This window comes from Artibeus jamaicensis, unplaced genomic scaffold (genome assembly GCF_021234435.1).
Source record: "Artibeus jamaicensis isolate MK-2021 breed Jamaican fruit bat unplaced genomic scaffold, CSHL_Jam_final contig_859, whole genome shotgun sequence".
Taxonomy (NCBI): domain Eukaryota; kingdom Metazoa; phylum Chordata; class Mammalia; order Chiroptera; family Phyllostomidae; genus Artibeus; species Artibeus jamaicensis.
Window position 1 is genome coordinate 639681 of NW_026521989.1, and position 22060 is coordinate 661740.

At 52.2% G+C, this 22060-nt stretch overlaps 1 protein-coding gene across 2 annotated transcripts in view; it reads left to right on the forward strand.

Annotated features, from left to right (window-relative positions):
- The window catches only part of ANOS1 (anosmin 1), a 103865-nt gene extending 95568 nt beyond the window's left edge, over nt 1–8297 (forward strand). For both annotated transcript variants that reach the window (XM_037157564.2, XM_053673442.1), the window contains 4 exons: nt 145–322; nt 1146–1366; nt 2295–2433; nt 4261–8297. In XM_037157564.2, coding sequence (XP_037013459.2) covers nt 145–322; nt 1146–1366; nt 2295–2433; nt 4261–4319 — 597 coding nt within the window. In that variant the 3' untranslated portion in view covers nt 4320–8297. The remainder of the gene's footprint in view (nt 1–144; nt 323–1145; nt 1367–2294; nt 2434–4260) is intronic.
- The last annotated feature ends 13763 nt before the right edge of the window (nt 8298–22060 follow it).

Below are 22060 nucleotides of genomic sequence, written 5' to 3' on the forward strand. Positions count from 1 at the left end.
CCCGGGGGTAGCTCATGAAAGCATGGGCAGAGTCTCCTTCGTCCTTGTCATGAGAGCCACACTGCAGCCAGTCTTATCTCCTGCCAACATTTCCCTTATCCCTAGTGACACTCACCGCCCCCACATTCCTCTCTCCGGCTCTAGGAAAACTACATAATTCTGCAAGATCTATCGTTTTCCTGCAAGTATCAGGTCACCGTGCAGCCCGCGGGGCCGAAGGGGCACTTGAAGGCACAGACGGTCTTTTTCAGGACACCGCCCTGCTCTGCGCTGAAGGGGAAGAGCCGCGGGCACACCAGCTGCCCTGGGCACGGACACGCAGGTGCGTCGGACTGGGGCTTCTGAGCACCCAGCCAGGGCGTCGGCCACCCCGCAAACGTGCCCCATGGGCTTCCACAGCAGCCCCGGACAGAAAGGACCCCGGTGTGGAGGTTCCTTCTATGTATAAATGTAACATATACAAGTGGTTGCAACACTGTAACCATTATGGGACAATGCATGTATACGTGTGATGCATTATTCCGTAATGGTTACAGTGTTGCAAAGACGCCCTTTGCTGGCCACGTGGTCCCTCCAGGCGCGAAGACTAACGCCGGTGGACTGCTTGTGTTGGGTGTGCTTTGTGGGAGTGGCTCCGTTCTCGTCCTGCCCCTTGCCGTGTGGGCTGTTCATCCACATGGTCCACACCCCATGCCTTCCCCTCCATCCCGTTGTCCTGAGAAAGGCCTTGTCTGCCTTCCTGGGCCTCTGCAACGCCCTGAGTCCCCTCAGCCCCCCTAGTCACTCGAAATAACTTCAGCATCTCCCGTCTCCGTTGCAGTCACGTCCATTCTGGGGGAAATGGCCAAGCCTCGCCAGATTTCAGAGTTCCTCCTCCCCTGTCTCCCATCCACACAGCCGGATTCTAAAAACAAGCCCCAAAGGGTTAGACACACTTGGCAGGAAGCTGCACAGTGGGGGGGGGGGTCCTGCTCAGCCACTGTCCCCACATGACAGAGTCGAGTGTCTGAAGCTGCTCTGCGGGACCACTGAGGTCACGTAGCTTCTGCCTGCTCTGCAGATGGGCTGCCCGGCGCATCGACCGGGGCCACTTCCGCTCCGTCCCCGGGAACCTGACCCTGCTTTTCCTCCATGAATCGCTCCAGGTCACGACCTCCCCAAAGTGCCGGCCAAGCCGGAGAACCTGTCCGCTTCCTTCGCCATCCAGAACGCGAACGTCACGGGCCACTTCTCGTGGAAGATGGCCCAGGCCGGCCTCTCTCCGCCCAGGACCGGCTTCCAGGTGACGTGGGCGGAGGTGACGACGGAGAGCAGGCCGAACAGCCTGCCAAACAGCATCATCTCCCAGTCGCAGATCCTGCCCGCGGTAGGTGCCCTGCGCTTCCCCGTCCACGCTGCTGCCGGCGATCACTGCTCACGCCCAGTGACCGGCAGGGTCCCCTCTTTCTGTCACCATGCGCCATAGTCCTGAGTTCCGCCTTCCTTCCCTGTAAACACTTTATTTTGCAAGTGAGCAGACCAGACTGTCACTGTGAGTAGAATAAACTTGCCTCTGCATTATATAGACCTGGTCCCGTCTACACTGGAGATGAGTCGCTTCCCCATTTCTCTGGCCTCTGTTGGCCCCTGTCCCTCCAGGCCAAGCGGACATGCTCAGTGAGAAGTGTTAATTGGGGAGAAAACAGCTAAAAGCAAGCTTCTTGCTTCCCCTCAGTGGTCCCGTTCCAATACGGCCTGTCTTCCAGGACGCTTCATTCCTTGGCTCAGAAATAAAAGCCTCCACAGGGGGGCTTGGGCTCTCTTTAAAAATGCCCTTACAATGTCCTAGTCCTGCTCAGACAAAAAAAGAAGAAAAGCAAAGCAACTTAAACCCCAGAAGGAAAGAGTGCAGGGAATGAGAGAGCTGTTGTTCTGTAAACGGGTTAGATTTCAGGAGCCCTTGGAAAACTCAGCCGTGTGGGTCTCCACACACGCATGTGCCGCGCCCTCATGGATACTGTGCCTTCGAAGGAGAGCAGTGGGCTCGTGCACGGAAATGGGGCGATGGGGCATTCACATCACGGCATGTGGCCTTGGAGACGGGACACGTGGGAGAGACTGGTGTTGGGGGTGAACTGCGTGGCGAGCCCCGAGAACTGGCACCTCACGCGGCGGGGCTCCGCCCAGGGTCTCAGGCCACCAGGGACACGTCTAGGAGCCATGGCGTCCCCACGAGGGACGGTCCCCAAGTACGCATCCCTGGCTGTGCTGCTTCTCAAACGGTCTGACCCACCTCTCGCCTCGTGTCCCCTCAGGACCATGACATGCTCACGGTGCCCAACCTCAGGCCGTCCACCCTGTACCGGCTGGAGGTGCAGGTGCTGACCACAGGCGGGGAAGGGCCCGCCACCATCCGGACGTTCCGGACGCCGGACCCGCCGCCGCCGGTGCACAGTAAGAGCCCGCCATGTCTGCCCCACCGACCGACCGACCGAGAGCAGGCAGGGCAGAAAGCTCCCCCAACTCAGAGAAGACTCCGGGGCCACGGGGCCCTCTGTGACTGAGAGCTGTTCCTCCCCATTTCCGTCTGCCCGCCGGACGTTAGTTAGCAGAAGTCGTGGGGCTGAATTCCCACTGCCCCTCCTGCCCTCCTTGTCTTCCTCCCTCCCTTCCTTTCTTTTCTTTCTTTTTTCTTTCTCTCTCTTTTTCTTTTTTCTTTCCTTTTCTTTTCTTTCTTTCTTTTCCTCTTCCTTCCTTCCTTCCTTCCTTCCTTCCTTCCTTCCTTCCTTCCTTCCTACCTTCCTGCCTTCCTGCCTTCCTGCCTTTCTTTTCTTTCTCCTTCCATTGGTTTTGTATATAATGCCTGCCATTCCCTTCCCTTTCAAGCCATAAATCATGTGGAAAAAAATCTATAATCCTATCAGTCGGGAACAAAAGCGATGATGTAGGGCACAGTCCTTGGCTAACGCATTTATTTTCTTATCATACGCACATTATACTGGGGTATCGCACATGAGTTCTCTTCAAACTGTGACCCCAATCAATGTAGCGAAATCCAGTAAAGGTTTCTTTTAAAAAAGTGTTACCCGCTGTACAAAAACTATTAGCATCTGGCTGATTTTTTAAAGATGTATTTTGTTTATCAGTTTATTACTTTTTAAAAAGATCTTATTTATTTATCTTCAGAGGGGAAGGGAAGGAGAGAGGGAGAGAAATATCAATGTGTGGTTGCCTCTTGTGTGTCTCCTGCTGGGAACTGGCCTGCAACCCAGGCTTGTGCCCTGGCTGGGAATTGAACCATGATCCTCTGGTTTGCAGGCCTGCGCTCAATCCACTGAGCTACACCAGGCAGGGCATATTTTATTTTTTATCCAGCTTAAATGTAAAAATGCCACATCTCTGGCCCTAGTAGCTCAGCTGGTTGGAGCATCATGCAGTAAACCAAAAGGTCATGGGTTCAATTCCCGGTCAGGGCGCATACACAGGTCATGGGGTTTGATCTGCCGTCGGGTGTGTGAGAGGAGCAGCTGACGGATGTTTCTCTCCCTCTTCCTCTCCTGCCCTTCTCCCCTCTAAGCATGTCCTTGGGTGAGGATAAAAGAAATAAGTTGAAAAACCCACATGTAAAGCTTTGTGTGTTGATAAAATAATGGAGAAGTCACCCTAGTTTAACTTCTGATTTAAAAAAAAAAAGACAGATGGACTTGGCCCCGATTCCATTTTGTTTAGAATTTTTTTTAATATTTTATTTATTTTTCGAGAGAGGGGAAGGGAAGGAGAAAGAGTGGGAGAGAAATATCAATGTGTGGTTGCCTCTCATGCGTCCCCTGCTGGGAACTGGCCTGCAACCCAGGCATGTGCCCTGACTGGGAATCGAACTGCGATACTCTGGTTTGCAGGCCTGCGCTCAATCCACTGAGCTACGCCAGCCAGGGCCATTTTGTTTAGAATTTGAAGAAAATTGACAGCTATCCCTGCGGCCGAGGGTCACGGCCCTTCCCCTGCCGACGGGCTGAGGGAGGCCGCCCTGACACCCTCCGTCAGAACTATTTAATGAGAGCCTTTGTTAGCTTTTAAGCCCCCCTGAAGCGCCTCAGGGAATGTCAGGTAGTTTGTACAAACTGTGACCTTGGGGTTTATGGTTTTATCCAACAGAGGAGGGGAGCGGGAGAGAGACTGGAGGCCTTAAGGGAGCGTGAACAACCTTGGGTGCGTCCTTTCAAGTTCAAGATCGATCATCGGAGGCGAAATGACCGACCAGTGTCTCCTGTCTGTCCCCAGGGTCCCCCCTGAAGCACCGCCATCCCCACCATCACAAGTTCCCTCCAGAAGGACGCTAACCTCGAAGAGGCATGTGAGCACAGGTGCCAGCCCCGCTGGTCGAACCTGGGGGACTTGCCTCAGGCCTGGAGGAGCACAGCTGTTCCTTCCCGCAGCCCTGCCGTCTCCCAGGTAGCCCGTCCCCTTCGCTGAGGCCGGTGGGACACCGCAGGGCCCAGGAAACGAAGCCCACTGCCTGCGAGCTTCTTCTTCACACACGCGTGTGCTAGTCTCCACAGAGCTATCACAGAGCTGGCGTTCCCCTGCATTCCGTGGGAGCGGCAAAGTCTCAGAACAAATCCATGGCAACAGTGCATGACCCACACGCAAACGAAGCCTGGTGGGACTCAACGGAGGCGTTCTATCAATTATCGATTGGATTTGCGAAGCCAACTAAGGCGGTACAGTTTTCACGCCCTGTATATTCAAGTGTTGCCTGAGATGATTTCTATTACGTGTGGGTTCGAACGGAAAAATTTACCCTGAAATGTTCCAAGTTCACGTACATGTAAAGGTGTCCCCTCTTTAAATACCACACGCTTTCTGTCATAGGAAGACAGACGAGAGTTTAGTCCATCTGTGAGGATGGATGAGCCACAGGTCAAACAGGCACGACCCAGGGAAGGAGCCCAGTGTCCAGATTTCCATTGCCTTGCAGAAGCGAAATTGCTTCTCTGGGCTGCTTTCTAATATTTCGTCCTATAACCCGAGAGATCTTCTGGGGATGCTCTCTTATTTATGTTTCCCTTTTCCCTCATGATAATGGCTGCTGCTACGCTTGGCTCCTGAGTTCACGTATATCAACGTGTACTCACCCTCCTACTGAACGTGAAGGCGTCCCCACGACCGGCCCTGTTCCGGCTTTTCCCAAGCCCCGCCTTGGGTCGGTCCCAGGAAGCCCTTGGTGGTCTCTGTGGCAGAAACCAGGGCAGTGGCTTTCCTCGCGAGAGCACAGCTCCTTCCCCTTCGCCAGCCCTTGCTTCTTCAGACCTGCTGCATGTTCCCGTGTGGAAGTGTCCCAGGCTGCCCCCTACTCCGTGATCGCAGGAACCCATGTCATAGCGTGTTCTCAGTGTGTAGGGATGCCATGGACACTGGGCCACTGCCACCACAGACATGTTCAGTGGCACCCTTGTTTCTCAAGGCGGTGCCCACGTTCGTGGTTTGAGATAATCACACGTGCATGTCTGTATAGTTACAGGTGTGCCTGCATATGTACACACACGCACATACATGTGGAGAGGTACCACCCACACACTGAGGAGATGGTTTCGGCAGCTCCCCAGCGGTGGAGAAACACAGAGTTTCCCCTGCAGCCCCCGTGGACGGCACATCTTCCCCATCCCTGTCCCTCCTATGAGAAAAGAGCAGTTTGTCCGAAGGACACACTTGGAAGGCAAGGCTTCCTCGTCTCCTGGTCCACCCACCAGGAGTGAGGACATTTTCGGGACCGTTCTCCTTAGGTTCTGCAGTAGGACTGGTCCTGGTTGGGGGCGGTGTCCCCGGGTGCGTGTGAATCCTCTGAATCCCTGCTCAGAGCGCCTGCGGCTGGCGTCTCCTAGCAGGTGCGACACACAGCAGAGAGAGGCGTGTGCACGGGCCCGGTCCTGTCTGAGAGCAGACAGAGAACCATGCCCCATGCGTTCAGATTCGCACAGGGCGCACCGTGTGGCGGTGGTCTGCCTCCCTGCAGGGGGGACAGGGAGGGGAACCTCAGAATGGCAGTGGGTGCCGGTTCTGAACCAGACGCGGTCTGGGATGTGCGACGTCGGCCGGTCCGAGAATGACCCATTTTCACTGGAGACGGCAGGACAGGGCTTCCTTTAAATGCCCCCCCTTCCCCGCACCCCATCTGCCTCTAAAGCTACAGTTTATCCCACCGTCATGACCTGCATCCGAATTTCTAATTCCTAGGATTTCAGAAATAAAGAGTTGCAACCATCAGCTCCAAGGTCCTCTTTCCCCTTAATTCGTCACGAACCGATCCCAGAATTTGTGCCAGCAAATTTTTGTATCCTTGTATGGTTTACAATGCAGGCATGTATACATGGATACAAAATTATTATTACTATATAAGTTTAATTTTATAAAATTTAATCATGTTTCTTTGGTGAATAGACGCTGAGCAAATACACGTTTAGTTCTAATGAAGGTTTGAGACTTGTCTCTTCCTTAGGAAATCTCAAGGTCTTCTTACTGGCATCTAATGTTGCTAGAATAGTCAATAATTTAAATTTTATGACTATGACTGGAAGAAAATGCTATTAATGACACAACAAAAGAAGCATAGCTGCTTTCACGAATGTCAGTAGTCACCAATAGTATTCAAATGAGAAAAAAACATAGTTGCCGTGTTGTGAATGATAAACATTCGGGTGCCCCCATGAAGGGATGGAATCTATGTTTTCATAAAAACATAGTTTTCATGGCTAAGTTTCTAATACATCTTATTGAAATCAGAGGCATTTCTCATATGAAAAAAATACAGGGTGGGCAACAACCAGGTTTACAGCGTGTATGGGAAATGATACAAGAATGAACTTGGTTTTGCATCTTCACGACTGGAAACCGACTTTTGCCCACCCTGTATCTTCAGGAACGGGCTCTGCTCTTTAAAGAAATCGAGCCCGTGAACCACAGATGCGTTAAATATGGGGGCTGACGTGATCCACCGGGCAGCTGTGGGCGTGCTTTTCACTGAAAACCCTCAGCATTTGCAGTGGGTCCTCCTGTCTTTCAAAGTATGGCCGCGTGGGGTGATTTCCCTGATCCAACACCCGCCCTTTTTAGTCCTTCACAGTTTTCCTGTGGTACGTTAGAGGCAACACAGTCAGAACAGGTCCCACGTTCCCATGTCCCCCCAACAGAATTCCAAGTTTACCCGGACGACTGCACCCCAGACACCTAACAGAGCCCGTGACCAGGTCTGCAGCGAGGGTTCTCACCGCAGCTCCGCTGACCTGCGGCGGGGGCTGACTGGTGTCCGTGGCAGAGACGGTGCTGTGGGTCGTAGGGACGGTCCCGGACACCGTAGGGGTGGCCCTGGGCATCTTGGGGATGGTGTTGTACTTTGGGAGGTGCTAAGCGCCACCCCTGGTCTCCGCCTGCCAGAGTCAGGAAGCACATCCCCCACCGTGTGGCACCGAAAACACCTCCAGACATTGCCAACCCCGCTCTCCCTGGAGGGGGGGGCAGATACCCCTGCATCTTAATAGTGAGAAGAACATTTGCCCCGTAGGAGGACTCCCGGCAGGAGGAACAGGGGGGAGCTTACCACGTGGGGCCTCAAAGCCCCAAACTGTGTGTGTTCTGTCCACGGACAAACCTGCCTAATAGGGTGCATCTGTAACTTGTGTGTGCACCACGCCAGAGCAAACAGAAATGTCGTACATACCTGTCCTGGTCACCTGTGGGAGCGCCTGGCTGGCATCTGCCCTTTCTTACACGGGTGCACAGACTCCCTGCCACGATCCCAGGTGTCTGTCTGTCTTCTCGCAGATTCTCGTGTGGAGACCGCGATGCACACGCTACACGTCTAGTGCATGTACTTTGTAACTCCCGGGGACGCCATGGGGTGTAGACAGGTGGTGCGTCTGACGTGCAGCATGGCAGGCTGAGTCTCGGTTCTCTCCGGAGGACTCTGGCAAGGGAGATACGTGATTAACAGAAGTCTATATGTAAGGTAACTATTTTTATTTACTTCCCTCTATTCTTGGAGCTCAGATAACAAATGGCTACATTCGCATCCACACAGTCTGTGCACATCACGACCATTCTAGGGGCCATTGAAAGCCCGTATTTATTTATGTATGTGGTAAAAATTTGATTTCTGTGTGTGTATCTGACACGTTATTTAGAGGCGTAATCTTGTAAAGAAAAATGTAAAAAAACCCCAAAAGGTATTGTACATAGCCTGAGATTCTGTGACTCCTTATTTTCATGTTAGCATTTGTACATACTGATTCAGTAATAAAGTCTCCTGGAGCCTGTCCACTGGACTTTGCTCATTGTTTTTTTTTGCCTAAAAAGATAAAACAAAACGTGTAGTTTTCATTTAAGAAGAAAGAGGCACCATTTCCCGGGCTTGCCAGGGGGATTCCAACAGCCTACCTCGCTGGGCCAGAGTGAGCAGCTCTGAAGGCCTGGGAAATGTCGGAAGACACGCCTCACTCTGGACAGGGTGCCGAACTCCGGCCAGACAGACCTCAGCCCCACTAAACCGCGTCTCTCACTCTCGGTGCTGACGGACTGCTGGCGGATTTTGTATCAATGGTCTGCAACCTTCAGGCCCCGCTCCACCCCCCGCCCCCCCGCCCCGGGGCTGTATCCATAAAGTGCTACATTTTAGCAGTGCTCACAAGCAGGCATCTGTGTCTCTGCTTTTCCAGCTCTGCACAGTCAGGGGAAGGCTCCAGTCTCCAACGTGCAACATGAGGAGGAGACTGGCCTCAGTGCCCCCCCAGAGTTTAGTCAGAGCTCACCGGGTTCACACACACATACACTTTGCACATCTGCAGGTCTATTTCTATGCCGTTTTTACCATGTGTGCATGGCACTGAGTGCAACGGACCATTTAAAGAGATGCAGTGACTTAAATGCGTTTTAAGGACGTGTTGCATATTTTCGCACATTGGCCACAGGTGGATGCATTTGCTTTAGGCTGGTTTTAAGTTTAATGTTACCAAAGCGATGCACTCCATATGTAGTCCATACTCTCTTACTCACTCACGGGATAATGTTCCATAAGACCGGTGTGTGCCTCACCAGCCTGCCCAGAAAAATCTGTCTTGTCCGACGAAATGGACTTTGTGCGTTAAGGAAAATGGGTGGGATGGAAAAGTCGCTTCTGCAGCAGAGAGAAATGCCAGTGCACTTTTGCGTTGGGAAGTGGGTTGGAGGAAGAAAGCGGGGACAGTAAGTTCGTCACTGCTAGTAAAGCAGGAACGCGATTGGGGGTCTCGGATGGGACGCTTTCAGATCGACTCTTGAACCTTTGCCTCTGGTGACTGGCCTGACCCGGGGTCAGGTGCTGTCAAACCTGGCTGCCTCCCAGGGCCCAGGGGGGCTCTTAGGAAGAGCGATGACTTCAGCCTGCTGCAGATGGGGGTGGAGCTGGAAAGCGTCCCCAGATCATTCAAATATGGGCCCAGCATTGCGAACCAGTCCTCCAGACCGGGAAGAGAGATGGCGTGATAGGTGGCATGCTCATTCCTGCGTGCAGACCTGAAGGGGTTAAAAGTCGTATAGAAGCTGCCCAGTGAACTGAAGCTCCTTCCCCTCACCATGTGTCTGAGTAAATTATACTCAAAGACACAGGTGTGGGTTTGAGTGTGCGTGCAACACACGGAGGCATAGTGTGAACACGGTCTGGAGCCGAAGTTCATCTCGGACACGTATCCGAATGCAGGCGTGTTGTGAAGACAAGGGCTGGTGGAGAAGAAAAGGGGTCTTTACTTAAATGTTGCACAATTTGGGGGAGCAGATTCCCCGATGCCAGGCCAGTCTCTCCCACAAAACACAGAAAAAAACCCAGCTGTTCCCGACACAGACGGACCCCCCACGCCCTGCCCAGAAATCCTGCTTGATCCTTATCCGTGCTTCAGAGCACAAGGCTGCTGCCAGGCAGATAGTTCTCTGCCTTCAGGCTCCGTGAAGACTGCTCGTGGGGCTGGTGCCTCCGTTGCCACACTGTGGCTTCCTGTGCCGGAGTCCTGAGGCTGCTGCTGGCCACTGCTGACCACTGCAGTAGAGGGTCCACTATGCCAGCCGTGGGGCTTGCTGCCCAGTCACACGGCTTCCAGGGGCTGCCATTCCACAAGCACTCTGGCCCGCGCCCCTGTGCTGCAGCTCCCAGACAAAAGAGATGGGTGAATCTGCCTTCCCTCGGTTGAATTCTGGGATGCACATTTCTGTGCACTTTGGAAGGGTTCAGCTTCCCCAGCCAATCCCGTTCTTTTCCCAGGCTGGATTGGCAGGCCTCACTGCAGCACAGCACCTCCCCCGGCCACCGTGTTGACCTTTAAGGTAACTTGACTGCACCCTCTGGGTCCCCTTTCAATGAGGGACTGCAAGAGGGCAGGAGGGCTTTCCCCATGTGTCCGTCACGCCCTACAGCCTCACGCAGACTCCGTGCAAGGCGGCCTCTGCCACCTCTCGCTGCCCGGGTGCAGGGACATCTGGCGTCACGCCCTGTGCTAACGTGGACAGCTTCATGCTGTGGGCTCTGGCATTTCCAGGGACCCCTCCCTTGGTGTGCACACCACACCGGCATCCCTAGGAGAATCATTTCATGTCACAGCTAACGTCACGTACGCTGGCCTGGTCAGACGTCACCTCACCGTACCCTGAGCATTGTCTCCCTTTGCAGGACGAGGGGGCAGGCCACCAGCCCCCTCGCCTGCTGTCCTGGCAGACAGAAGCAATCAATGGCAGCACTCTCTCTGGAAGAACTGGGACCACGGGAGTCTGGGAAGTCCGAGCAATCCATCGGCACTGGCACTGTCTGTGCTGCACCCTGGGCAGCGGGTGTGGAGAAGAGCAAAGCAGTAGTGAAGCCCGTCTTCCGAGTGGAGGTGGGGACTGAGAGTCACCAGAGTTCTCCTTCAATAGGTGTTGTGTGGGAAGAAAGAGCTGACTCACTGTGACAGCCCCTCGAATCCAAACGAGGAACACGGTGGGGATTGTCCGGAAGGAGCCCGGCCCACAATACATACAAAGTGCCCTTCAGTAAGGAGCACAGCGCCCATGTCCCACAGGAGTGTGGTGACGGTGGACTAAGCAGCCCCAACACCCACAGCCGACGGCTAGATCCTGCTATTAAAACCCTGATAGACTTTCACCGCGCCACCTGGCCGCCACCCCCCTCACCGTCCCAAACCCCTGCCCTGCGCCGGGAGCCAGGGCCGAATCTGGGAAAGGAACAGGACGCGCCCCAGGCTGCTGTTGTTCTGAACCTAACTGGCCCACGAAAGCCCTGACTCCATTCAGCCAGCTTGCTCACTAGCTCAGTTCGCACCCAGATGCCCGGACGTGAGAAGGGCCTTTCACACAGACGAAAATTCCCATGGGATATGGACGGAGACAGAGAACTGCATAATTTATTCTTCATTTAATTGCATGTGTTTTATTTCTTTTTTAAAAAGATTTTATTTATTTTTAGAGAGAGGGAAAGGGAGGAACAAATAGAGGAGAGAAGCATCAGTGTGTGGTTGACTCTTGCACGCCCCCTACTGGAGACCTGGCCCACAATCCAGGCATGTACCCTGATTGGGAATTGAACCAGCAACCCTTTGGTTCGTAGGCCGGCACTCAATCCACTGAGCCACACCAGCCAGGGCTAACTGCATGTATTTTACTAAACTAGAAGCACTGAGAATGTTGTATTCTTACGTTCACACCCATGAGGACATGCCCATTGTTGCCTAACACAGAAAACGGCCAGGATGCATTTTCCTGGTGCGTGAAGAACCGGGCAATTCCCGGAGGAGAGCTTGTCCTCCTACTTCGGCAGGTGATATCTGTGGTCAGCTATCTGTGGAGAGCTGACGTGGGCTGCAGGCCTCCCGGGCAGACGGTGGGGGAAGGGCTGTGCTGAGCAGTTTCCACACCTGCCAGAGGCGAAGGTGAGCTCATTCGCGCTCAACCCAGCTCCCTCGGTGCTTTTCTCACACAAGTCACTGCGGTGATGAGATTGCTGTTCCTGTTGTTGGATCCCGGAGCCGTAAATCTCCAGCGAGGTGAAAAAAAAAGGCGTGTGTGGATGTTTCACAAGAGCCCGGCGTTTGTGGGTCTGTTTGCTCCATCAGACATCTGTGTGCAATAGCTCCCAAAGATCTCGCCGGATGTTACAAGCCACACCAGGCCAGTCTCCTGCTGGACAGAGCAGCGTGTTAAATAAACATCCTGCAAACCCATCAGTGTGAATTCAAGGAGGCACATGATTTTCCTTTCCATTGTGTCAAGGGACCTCTGTTTGCTATCATGGATACCTTTGGTTTAAAAAAGCCGTTTTGGAGACAAATGAATTGTCGATGTTTATATCAATATAAATTCTATCGGTTTACCTGGCTTGGGATTATAAAAATGTCTCAAAACACTTTAAAAAAACTGAAACTTTTCTTTAGCAACGCTTCCAAAGGGCAGAAAAAAAAAGAAGGGATTCATTCTTCATTTGAAAGATTAGATCCAAATAAGAAAATCTGACTGAAAGAGAATGGCGATCCCAGACAAAACAAAACAAACCAAATTTTGATTTGTCGTCTTGACCCTTCCAAAATATTTGAAGTGGCTCATTACGGAGTTCCATAAATCTCTGGTGGCATTTCCTCTCAGGTAAATCCCTTGTCTTTTTTAATTCAGAAAAAGTCACAGAAATCAAACCATTTCCAAAAAGGCCACCTTCTGGATCCAACCTCTGCAGCAACAAAGGTACCGAAAAGTATGTGTCAGCTGCTGATTCTCTGGCTGACCCACCCAAACGCATCTTGTTCACATCTGTTCTGCACTTCCAGCCACTTGAATGCACCCGGTTTTCAGCTTTTTGAAATGCTTTCTGGAGCAGCCTTGGTCCGAAGCCACCGCCCCTGCCCACCCCCAACCCGAGAGGATGAACACTGAAAACCTCGGGGGATCAAGGCCAAGTTTGGGGCTTTGAGTAGCCAAGTAGAACTCAGTTCACAGCAGAAATATTGGTCTCGAAAGCGAAGCATTTCCCTCCAAAAACTGGCCCTTGAGAATGTATCCTTTCTATTTCTAAATTTTGTATTTAAATGTGAAGAGGCAAATCCATGCCGCAAAGACAAACATTCAGGTTATTTATATCTTTAACCCTGGAGGGAGAGACGGCCCAATGCAGCCAATGCCATCCCCATGCGGGCAGGGTTTGGGGGGGGGATGAGCCTTGTAACAGCAAGAGGCAGGATGGAGGGACATTGCCACACCTCACCTGCTGACGGGCAGGTGGAGGTCTTTATCAGGAAGCAGGTGAGTCTGCAGGATAGACTCAGGCATCCTTTCCTCACCTGGAGCTCTTGCCGAAAGCAACCCCTTCTTCCAAGAGGAAACATGTGTGTAGTAAATGTTTGTGAAGAGCAGAGGTGGGGGTGGAAGCATGCAGACTTCTCCTGATGCTCCAGGGTCCCGTGGAGTGTGGAGACCCCAGGGCCCAGACAGCCCCCATCAGTGGGCTGCCGTGAACGGGGTCAGCTCACAGAAGTGCAGACTTTCCCGAGAGACAGGAGCAGGCCAGCCTGCAAAGGCATCGGCCCGTCCACATGTGGGGAGTGCGGGCCTTTGCATCCGTCTGCGGAGGCTTGGGGCTAAGCCGCAGCCAGACGCAGGAGGGAAGGAACAGTTTCACTATGCTTGCAGCTCTCGTGGGACCTTGAGGACCTCTAACTGACAGGAGGAACGAGGGCTTTCAGCTCAGAAAAGTCAGTTTTCTCACGGCCCAATAGGGATAAAAAATACGTGAATTTTACCATCCTTGCTAGGATTCATAGAATTATAAAGCAGACGACCTATAGCAAGAGCTAAGTTGTAGTTAATGTTACGACGATAATTATGTTTGTTAGGGAAATAAATGTGTCATGCAGGTGACTTTTTTGAAGTGGCAGATTTTGGGGCAAAGGTTTTGTTTATTTTTAGAGAGAGGGGGAGGGACGGAGGAAGAGAGGGAGAGACATCAACGTGAGACAAAAACACCCACCCATTGCCCCTCCTTTGGGTGCCAGCTGGGGACAGAACCCGCAAACCAGGCCAGGGCCCGAGCCAGAAATCGCACTGGCGACCTTTTGCTTTTCAGGACGACCTTTGTCCAACTGACTCAGCCACAGGGGTCGGGGGTCATGCAGGTTATGACTCACTGTGACCCCTGCGTCCGATTTTGATTAGATGGGAAGGGCCCATCTCCATCCTCTTCCTCTAAGAGTACACACCCACAACGCCACTAAAACACAAGAAAACCAGTAACATCCTCATCCACCCGAGGAATCGGAAGTACAGAGAGCGTGTTGTGACGGCAGCGGGGAGGTCAGGACGAAGCTGTTCCGAGAAAGCGGGGGAACTAAGCAAAGCCATTCATCTTATATAACTATTGTGAGTAGCAATTGTCTTCTTTCTCCAGGTGTAACATAATGCCCTGACTCTGAGTTTTGCAACACGTCCTTTGTCCAGCTTTGACTACCAATTAATATCAGCTGTGAGCACACGCGTTTTAACTCTTTTGTGCCCACCACCGTGGTTTATTGATGGTCAGAGAGGAACATGCACAGAGGGATGTGGGTTCGCCGCCCAGAGAGCACACCCCAGGCCGGTCTCCCCGGTGTCTGGCGGCGACGTTGCTGCTTCGAGACTGAGATGCCGAGCGTGATAAAGTGACAGGCGAGGACACCTCTCAGGGTGTGGCACTGTCATGCTCACTGCACGTTTGCAAGGAGACGTGGCCCAGGGCACAGTCTCAGCTTCCCAAGGGGTTTGCAAACCATCCGTCCTTGCCATAGAATGGAACGTTCTCCCTGAACGCAACACTGTGGAAACAATACACAAAAGCCTCACCTTCTTTTCTGTCCTCGTTTGCAAAGGTTGCTTATTGCAGCCATCAGGCTCTGTCTCACATCCTCACGGAGAAATCCGGGTGGCGGGCAGGGAGGTCTGGCAATACAACGCGTGTTTTCCAAAGGGGGCGCTGCTCTCCCAAACCGAAGCCCGGCCGCTCTCTATCCTGCAACCTTGCGTTCGGTTTCCAAGGGACCCCGGGCTCCAGGAGACACAAGGTGCATCACTTATGTCATGCTGTAGGCGAGACGCCCGCCAGCAGTACCCACGGTGCAGGGCCGGGCTGAGCTGAGCCATACCGGGCACGACTCCCCCTCAGCACCCCTGTGCGGGGAGGGGCCAGGCCCCCAGACCCACCTTCCCTGCTCATTGAGCCCCCCGTGCCAGCTGCATCATGCAGCCCTGGACGGGCAAGGAAGTCCCACCTCAGTGCACGCCGCGGGCCGGTCATGGGACTCACGACTTCCACGCAGGACGCACAGAAGCCGCATTCTTACCACTGTTTTTCTGAGACGACAGGAAGTGAAGATACGGGTGTTAGTTTTCTCACCTTTAAAAGGCGCGTGTGGGGGGTGAATCCAGCTTTGTAACGGGCTGTGCGTGCCTCTGCCAGGCCTGCGCTGCTCCCAAGTCCGCGCCTCCGCTCTCCCAGAAGCTCCCAGTCCTCCCCAGTCCCTGCCCTCCCCTCCCCCAGGTGCTGCCTGTACTTCAGTCCCTGCTTCTCCCCTTCCCCAGCTGCTCCCTGTACTCCACGGTCATCAATGGAAATTAACATTGGGCCTGGCTGGCGTGGCTCAGTGGATTGAGTGTTGACCTGCGAGCCAAAGGATTGTCAGTTCGATTCCGCTTCAGGACACACACCTGGGTTGTGGGCCAGGTCCCCAGTAGGGGGCGCAGGAGAGGCAACCACACGCGGATGTTTCTCTCCCTCGCTTTCTCCCTCCTTTCCCCTCTCTAAAAATAAACAAACAACATCTTTAAAAATTTCTAAATCAATCAATCAATAAACCCCTAGATTTTATCAATTATTTGGCAATGTAACTGCAGGCCTTAAAAAATAAAAACAAAGATTTTAATTTTTAAAATACAGATGATGGGTAACAGACTAGTCAAATACAATTAATTTCCATATATTTAAATATTACATTCAATTCTAATATTTTAAAGACAAAGAAATGAGTGTGATGTGAAGATACCAAGCATACTGTATACAAGCTGAATATAAACCACTCAGGAAGGATATATTGTCTAATTAAAATGTACATACGCAAAGCGTTTTTGAGGTAGGCGAGCAAATCCCGATGCTGAATTTCCGTAGATGCATTTCTATGCGAGATAATATATATTTTATCACTTGGAGCCCACGACTCATGCTGGACACCCCCGAGTCCTTGTTCCCAGGAACGATCTGCATTGAAAAGGCAAGGAGAATGTCGTATTTAAATAACGCACACAGCCCGAATCTGGTAGGCGGCGAGTAGACCTTTCCCTCTGCCGCGGGAGAGCCGTTGGGGTGTGTGTCTCGCAGGCTTTCAGTCAAGGCGGGCACAGCCGCCTGAGGAAGCCTGGCCCGCGTGACGGTGCCGGTCAGAAGCGTCAGGGCAACACGCCACTGTTCCCCAGCTCACACCCAGGTGACACATGGTTGACTACTTGCGTCATTGGTCTCAAAGGCCCGAGAGGTTAATGTCAAGGGCATTTGGGCATCCACCTGCAAACCCGCCCACAGGGGGCGCAGTCTTGGAAGTTCCGTGCAGCGACCTCTGCCTGCTACGTCGGGAGGAAAGTGACCAGGGACTGATGACCGCTTCCCCGTGGAACACGCTGTGCTGGTGCAAGTTCCCAAGCAGGAGCCATGCACCAGCAGGGAGGAAGGCTGCGTTAGCTCCCACAGACTTGCTGTGTCTGGAATTTCACTCTCTCTCCGCTCCCTGTTGGCGGTTCTTCCACTGGGCCTGGTGGGGTGTCCGGGAGCTGGGCTCCTCTCACCTCCCACCGCACGGGGCACAGCGACCTCACAGCGCCACCCACCGTTCACAGGAGACCTGAGAACTGCACCACCACCCCGGACTGTGAGCTTGGCGGAGGCACGGACGGGCTCAGCGTGAATCTGATGCGCAGGCTCACCGCGATGCTGGCTGAAGCCCCGGCCTCCTTCCTCAGCGTGCTGTGCCTCTTCCGTTTTGTTCTGTCCTCTGCTCCGCACCGCAGGGAGCACCTTTCACGAGCTGGACTTACCCAGATGCTGATAAAACACAGGGGCGGGACCTGCACCTTCTTCGTGGGTTACAGTACTTCGCGGGATCGTAACGTGGGTTGCGATCTTTGCAAAGACGCTAGAGCAGCCCGCTCCTTTGCAAAGATCGCAGGGTGCACCCCTTGCAATCATCAATGCTCCGTTCTTTCACATCATACTCTATTTTTCAATTCTATTGACGCATATTTCCATGTGTCGGTTACTTTATTAAGTATTTCCACTCAAGTTGTCATTTTCAACCACTACGAACAGCATGCCTTATTGTTCTAAGACTTTATTTTCTCATCAATTAGAACACGTGAAAATGTCCAGATTAAGCATTAATGTGTGTTTGTACATACACACCAACTTGCAAGTGTTTTGTTGTTGTTCCATTATTGACTTCAGAGAGAAAGAGAGGGAGGGAGGAACATTGATTTGTTCCACTTACTGATGCATCATTGGTTGATTCTTGTATGTGCCCTGACCAGGGATTGAACCCACAACCTTGGCCAATGGGAATGAAACTCTAAGCAACTGAGCCAGGGCCCCAACCCTGTAAGTCTTAGGAGAATGAGATGTCAGTTTAAAGTGGGCAGCTTTGGCCACAGAACTGAGAAATCACAGTGCAGTGGGCAGGTTGCAGCTGAGGCCGAGGGTCAGTCAAGGGAGAGAGCAGCACATCACCAGCGATGCAGAACGACCTCAGGTGAACTGCAGGAGACAGGGCTTGACCTCTGAGCCCCAGGACCGCAGCCTGCCTCCTTGACCCGGGTCAGAAATTCCCCTCCGTGGCCTCGCTCGTCAATAAATAAACCACAGTGCCGGCATCTTTATTTTCAAGACAGAAGCCTGAGGCAGGCGCTGTGTGCAGCTGAGATCAATGTCCAGTTAACGAGCGTGCACCCCACGGGCGGGGCACACCTGCGTTCTGCCTGCCTGCCGCACCGCAGCGTGGGCGTCCAACCGAATGGGTGCCGCCCCCTCAGGTCCAAGGCCATGGCCTTTTCCCTCAGAAGCTGCTTTTTAAAAGGGAAGGGGGAAGAGCAACAACAGAAAGAAGACACACCACCCACTGGTAAACAAAATGAAACATTCCATCCTCCGAAGGGGGATTAAATTCATCCCACCTGGAAGGCTCCTTTGCAATTGTGTGCGTTGATTGAGTGCACACAGAGTTCCATTAATTAAGATACGCCAGCCAAATACACATGCAGACATTATACTGTTGTCTAATACAGCACTCCAACTTATAAGGCGGGATGGAACATCATTTAGGTGTAATTTATGTAAATAGTGCATGCAGAAAAACTTTTTTATTTTTTCTTGTAAGAGAAAATGTGGTAACTCACACGTAACTATTGCTACAATCACATTCAGAATACGCGTTCTTATTAAGAGTGACATTAAACATAGACACATTCTCAAAGACTCCTGAGAGGTAATACCAAAGCCACACCAAGTAAGAGGTTTTTCTGGTTGCTTATTCTTGTATTAAAGAGCATCAGTTTCTAGCACGTTTCAGATCCCTCCCTCTCCACAATTTCCTTGGCCTTTCACTGCTTATGGTGGTTCTGACAGTTTGGTTTTGCGGGGTGGAGGGTGGAAGTGGGGAGCACAGGCTGCTCTGTACAGGGCCAGTGTCCGGTTTCGGTCTCCTGGGCTGCCTGAAACCCGTGCGGTCTTTTTTGCTTCCCCTCCTTTTCCTTTTTTCCCTAGTTTTCTTCCTTTCGTTCAATCTGGCTTTCTGCTTTTTTCTTCCTTTTGAACATGTGGAAAGCATTCTTAGACTGGGCCATACGAAACCCACTTCTTCGAGCAAACACTTGTAGAAGGGCGGGAAGATGTGGTGTTAATGAGGTCAGACGAGGGGTCAGAGGTGAGGAAATAAGGAAGAGTGTCCTCAAGGCGGAGAGTGTTAGGAGAGACCCCCTTCTCTCCGTCAGAATCCAGACACTCACATACACAGGTCCCAAGCAGGAGAGCGTAAGCCCTGGAGCTAAGTTGTCCATGTCCGCACTCCAGGACCCTCTGACTTTGTAGGTGGACGGCTCAGGAAGGCAGGTTCATTGCTACCGGCAGCTACACACGGCGTGAGCTCATCACGCTCGTATTCTCAACCGTAGGCACGCACGCTGTGTTTAGATCCTTAAACAGATTGCCCATTTAGCCTATCGCCCGAGCGTCCCTCTCCCGATGGGCCTCTTCCCCAGATGAGAGTTGAGGGCAGCAGCAAGTCTACGCGAATCCTGTGCACACGTCCCACAGTTCCGCCTGCCGGTTACCTTGGGGCCCGATGCTCTGGGTTCCTCATTCCTGAGATGAGCTCATCTGCGTGAGGTTCTCACAGGTGTCAATGCTTGTTGACACCAGCGGTGCAGGTCAGCTGGGGGGGAGCTGGCCATGTCCCACGGATGGATGTGCGGATCGAAGAATCCAGCTCCGCCCAAGGGAAATTTATTCTGCTTGGGCGCTGCAGATGGTTTAAGCAGGTGCACTGGGTTTTTTTTTGGGGGGGGTGGTGGTAGTGACGGGCTCTCCTGCTGCGGATTTCATGGGGTCCAGAGGTTATGCCTCAAGAGCAAGGTCTTGGATGCTTGACCAACCTCTGCAGCCTTTTGCGAGAAAGGCAGAGACCAAAGGAATTCGTCTTCTCCGAAACTGATGGGCTGCGAAAGATAAGTGCACCTGCATCTGTTTCCTGTTATTGCAAACACGTGGGAGCTGTTGCCAGGGAAACGAAGCCGAACTTGCTGGCTTCGGAATGCAGATCATGGCGGGAGCCCCAAGGAGACCTGGGTGACATCAGAGGGAGGCAAGTGATGGGCCAGCTGTGCTCATCGCCACCGGGGCCTATGCCATGCACTTGCAGGCATCCTGTGCTTTGGACCATGAGCTTCCGTGCCGACCCGAGTTCTCCTTGCAGGGGAGCTATCCTTCCTGCGCATGACGTGAGCAGAGGGTTCCAAATCTGTCAGGCTTGCCTGGGAGTCTGGAAGCTTCTCTCCTAACTGCTTTGGGTCCAAGGTGCTTTTCCCGGTCGGAAGTTTAACTGTGTTGCGTGGAAGTGGCCCTCAAGGTGGAGCTCTTGCCGATCCACAGGACTTGGCTGCGATGTTGAATCGGAACTGGAGCTCCAAATACCCCACACAGGTGCCCACCCAACCTGTGCCGCCCCCCACGGCACCTGTGCCCGTCACATTTGCTACCTTCCGGTGGAGAATAACTATGAGGCTACTCGTCCGGGTCATTTACAGGTGCTTTGTGAAACCATTATGCAGCTGCCAATGAATCCACACACAGCAAGTGCTGGCGAGGACCTGGAGAAAGGGGAGCTCTCGTGCCCTGTGCGTGGGAATGCAGACTGGGGCAGCCACTGTGGAAAACAGGATGGAGTTTCCTTAAAACCATTAAAAATGGCAATGCCGTATGATCCAGCGACTGTACTTCTGGAATACATTCAAACAAACACGAAACACCGATGCAAAGACTATATAAGCGTCAAACACAGCTCTGTTCTTCACAGGAAAGACTGATTATTTCTGGATCGTATTTCCCACCCTTTTCCCTCATGGAACTGTTTTCAGACAACACATGACATTTTTCCGAATTCCAAGTCCATCTGTACAAGATTTGTTTGCAAATGCTTATTGAAAAGAATGTGTTTTAATTCTTGAAGGACAATTCTAAGACAAGATTCCCAAGACATTTGGGATCATCTGAGCAGCTGTGAAGTAATTACATAATATACTCAACCTCCTACTCGTCCCTGCTGGAGTCCAACTAATTGTCACTGTCTTGCTCGTGCAATGTTCTCTGTTTTATTAGCTTGCCGTTTATTCCACTGGAGGAAAATAAGATAGTCGTATCTCATCGTGATCAATTTTCCCCTTCTTAAATAATGGTTTTTGCAAAATGTCTAGCACAGAGCAGCAAATATATTCAGTGTCTCTTCAAAGAGACAAGGATAACGAAGACTGCAGGTTCTGCTTGCTGAAATACATGTCACTCAAACTGAGTAGATACGGTTAAAATACATTACGGTCTCACTTAGGTGTGGCACCTAAAATCGTCAGACTCCCAGAAGCAGAGAGTGATATGGTGGGGGCCAGGGCTAGGGCAAGGAGGGAGTGTGTGTGTGTGGGGGGGGCTGGAGTGATGAGGGGGTGGGGCTAGGAGGGGTGGGTGGGGCTGGGGAGAGAAGGGGGCGGGGCATCGCCATTCACGGGTGTCAGGTTTCAGTTATGCAAGCTGCTTTGGTTTCTGGAGGTCCAGTGTTACAGCACAGAATGCATGGGGCGGGGGACACAGCATTGCTAAGAGGATACATCTGCTACTAAGTATTCTAACTACACATAACAACAGCAACAACAAAGATGGAAATACTGGCGGGAGAAAACCTCGTGAGGCGATGAACAGCTGTGGCCTGGATAGTACCGAGTCCTCCAGCTGTCTGTGTGAAACAGGCTCCGTTCCTTACCTGCCAATCACACCTCCACAAAGTGGCTGAATGATGAAAGAGAAAGTAGTCAGCCTCACTATGGAGAGAAGGACACGTTACATAAAAACAAACAAAAAAGCACCAGCCTTTTCCCTGGTTCAATGAAGAAAACTTTTCAGAGGGTTGCAGTGTGTACTGCCTGTGCGCAGTGGGGGTCAGGGGCCATTTGGTGGTGAGCTTCCTGGCAATAGGTGTCCAGAACCCCAAGGAAGGGTTTGCTCTCCATTTGGCAATTTCACACCTGGAAATGGATCTCGAGGACATGCAACGTAAAAAGCTATCCTATTGCCAAACGTTAAGATCCATAAATATCAAACAATGCTCAAAAGTCTTAGTCAAAATACTAAATGTTAGCCAAACGTAGAAAAATATTTAGCAGGAGAAAACATGTCTGAACAAAGATACGGTTTGGCATGTCTATGATTACATGAAATAAAAAGCAGGTTAACAGACTTTGACAAACACACACA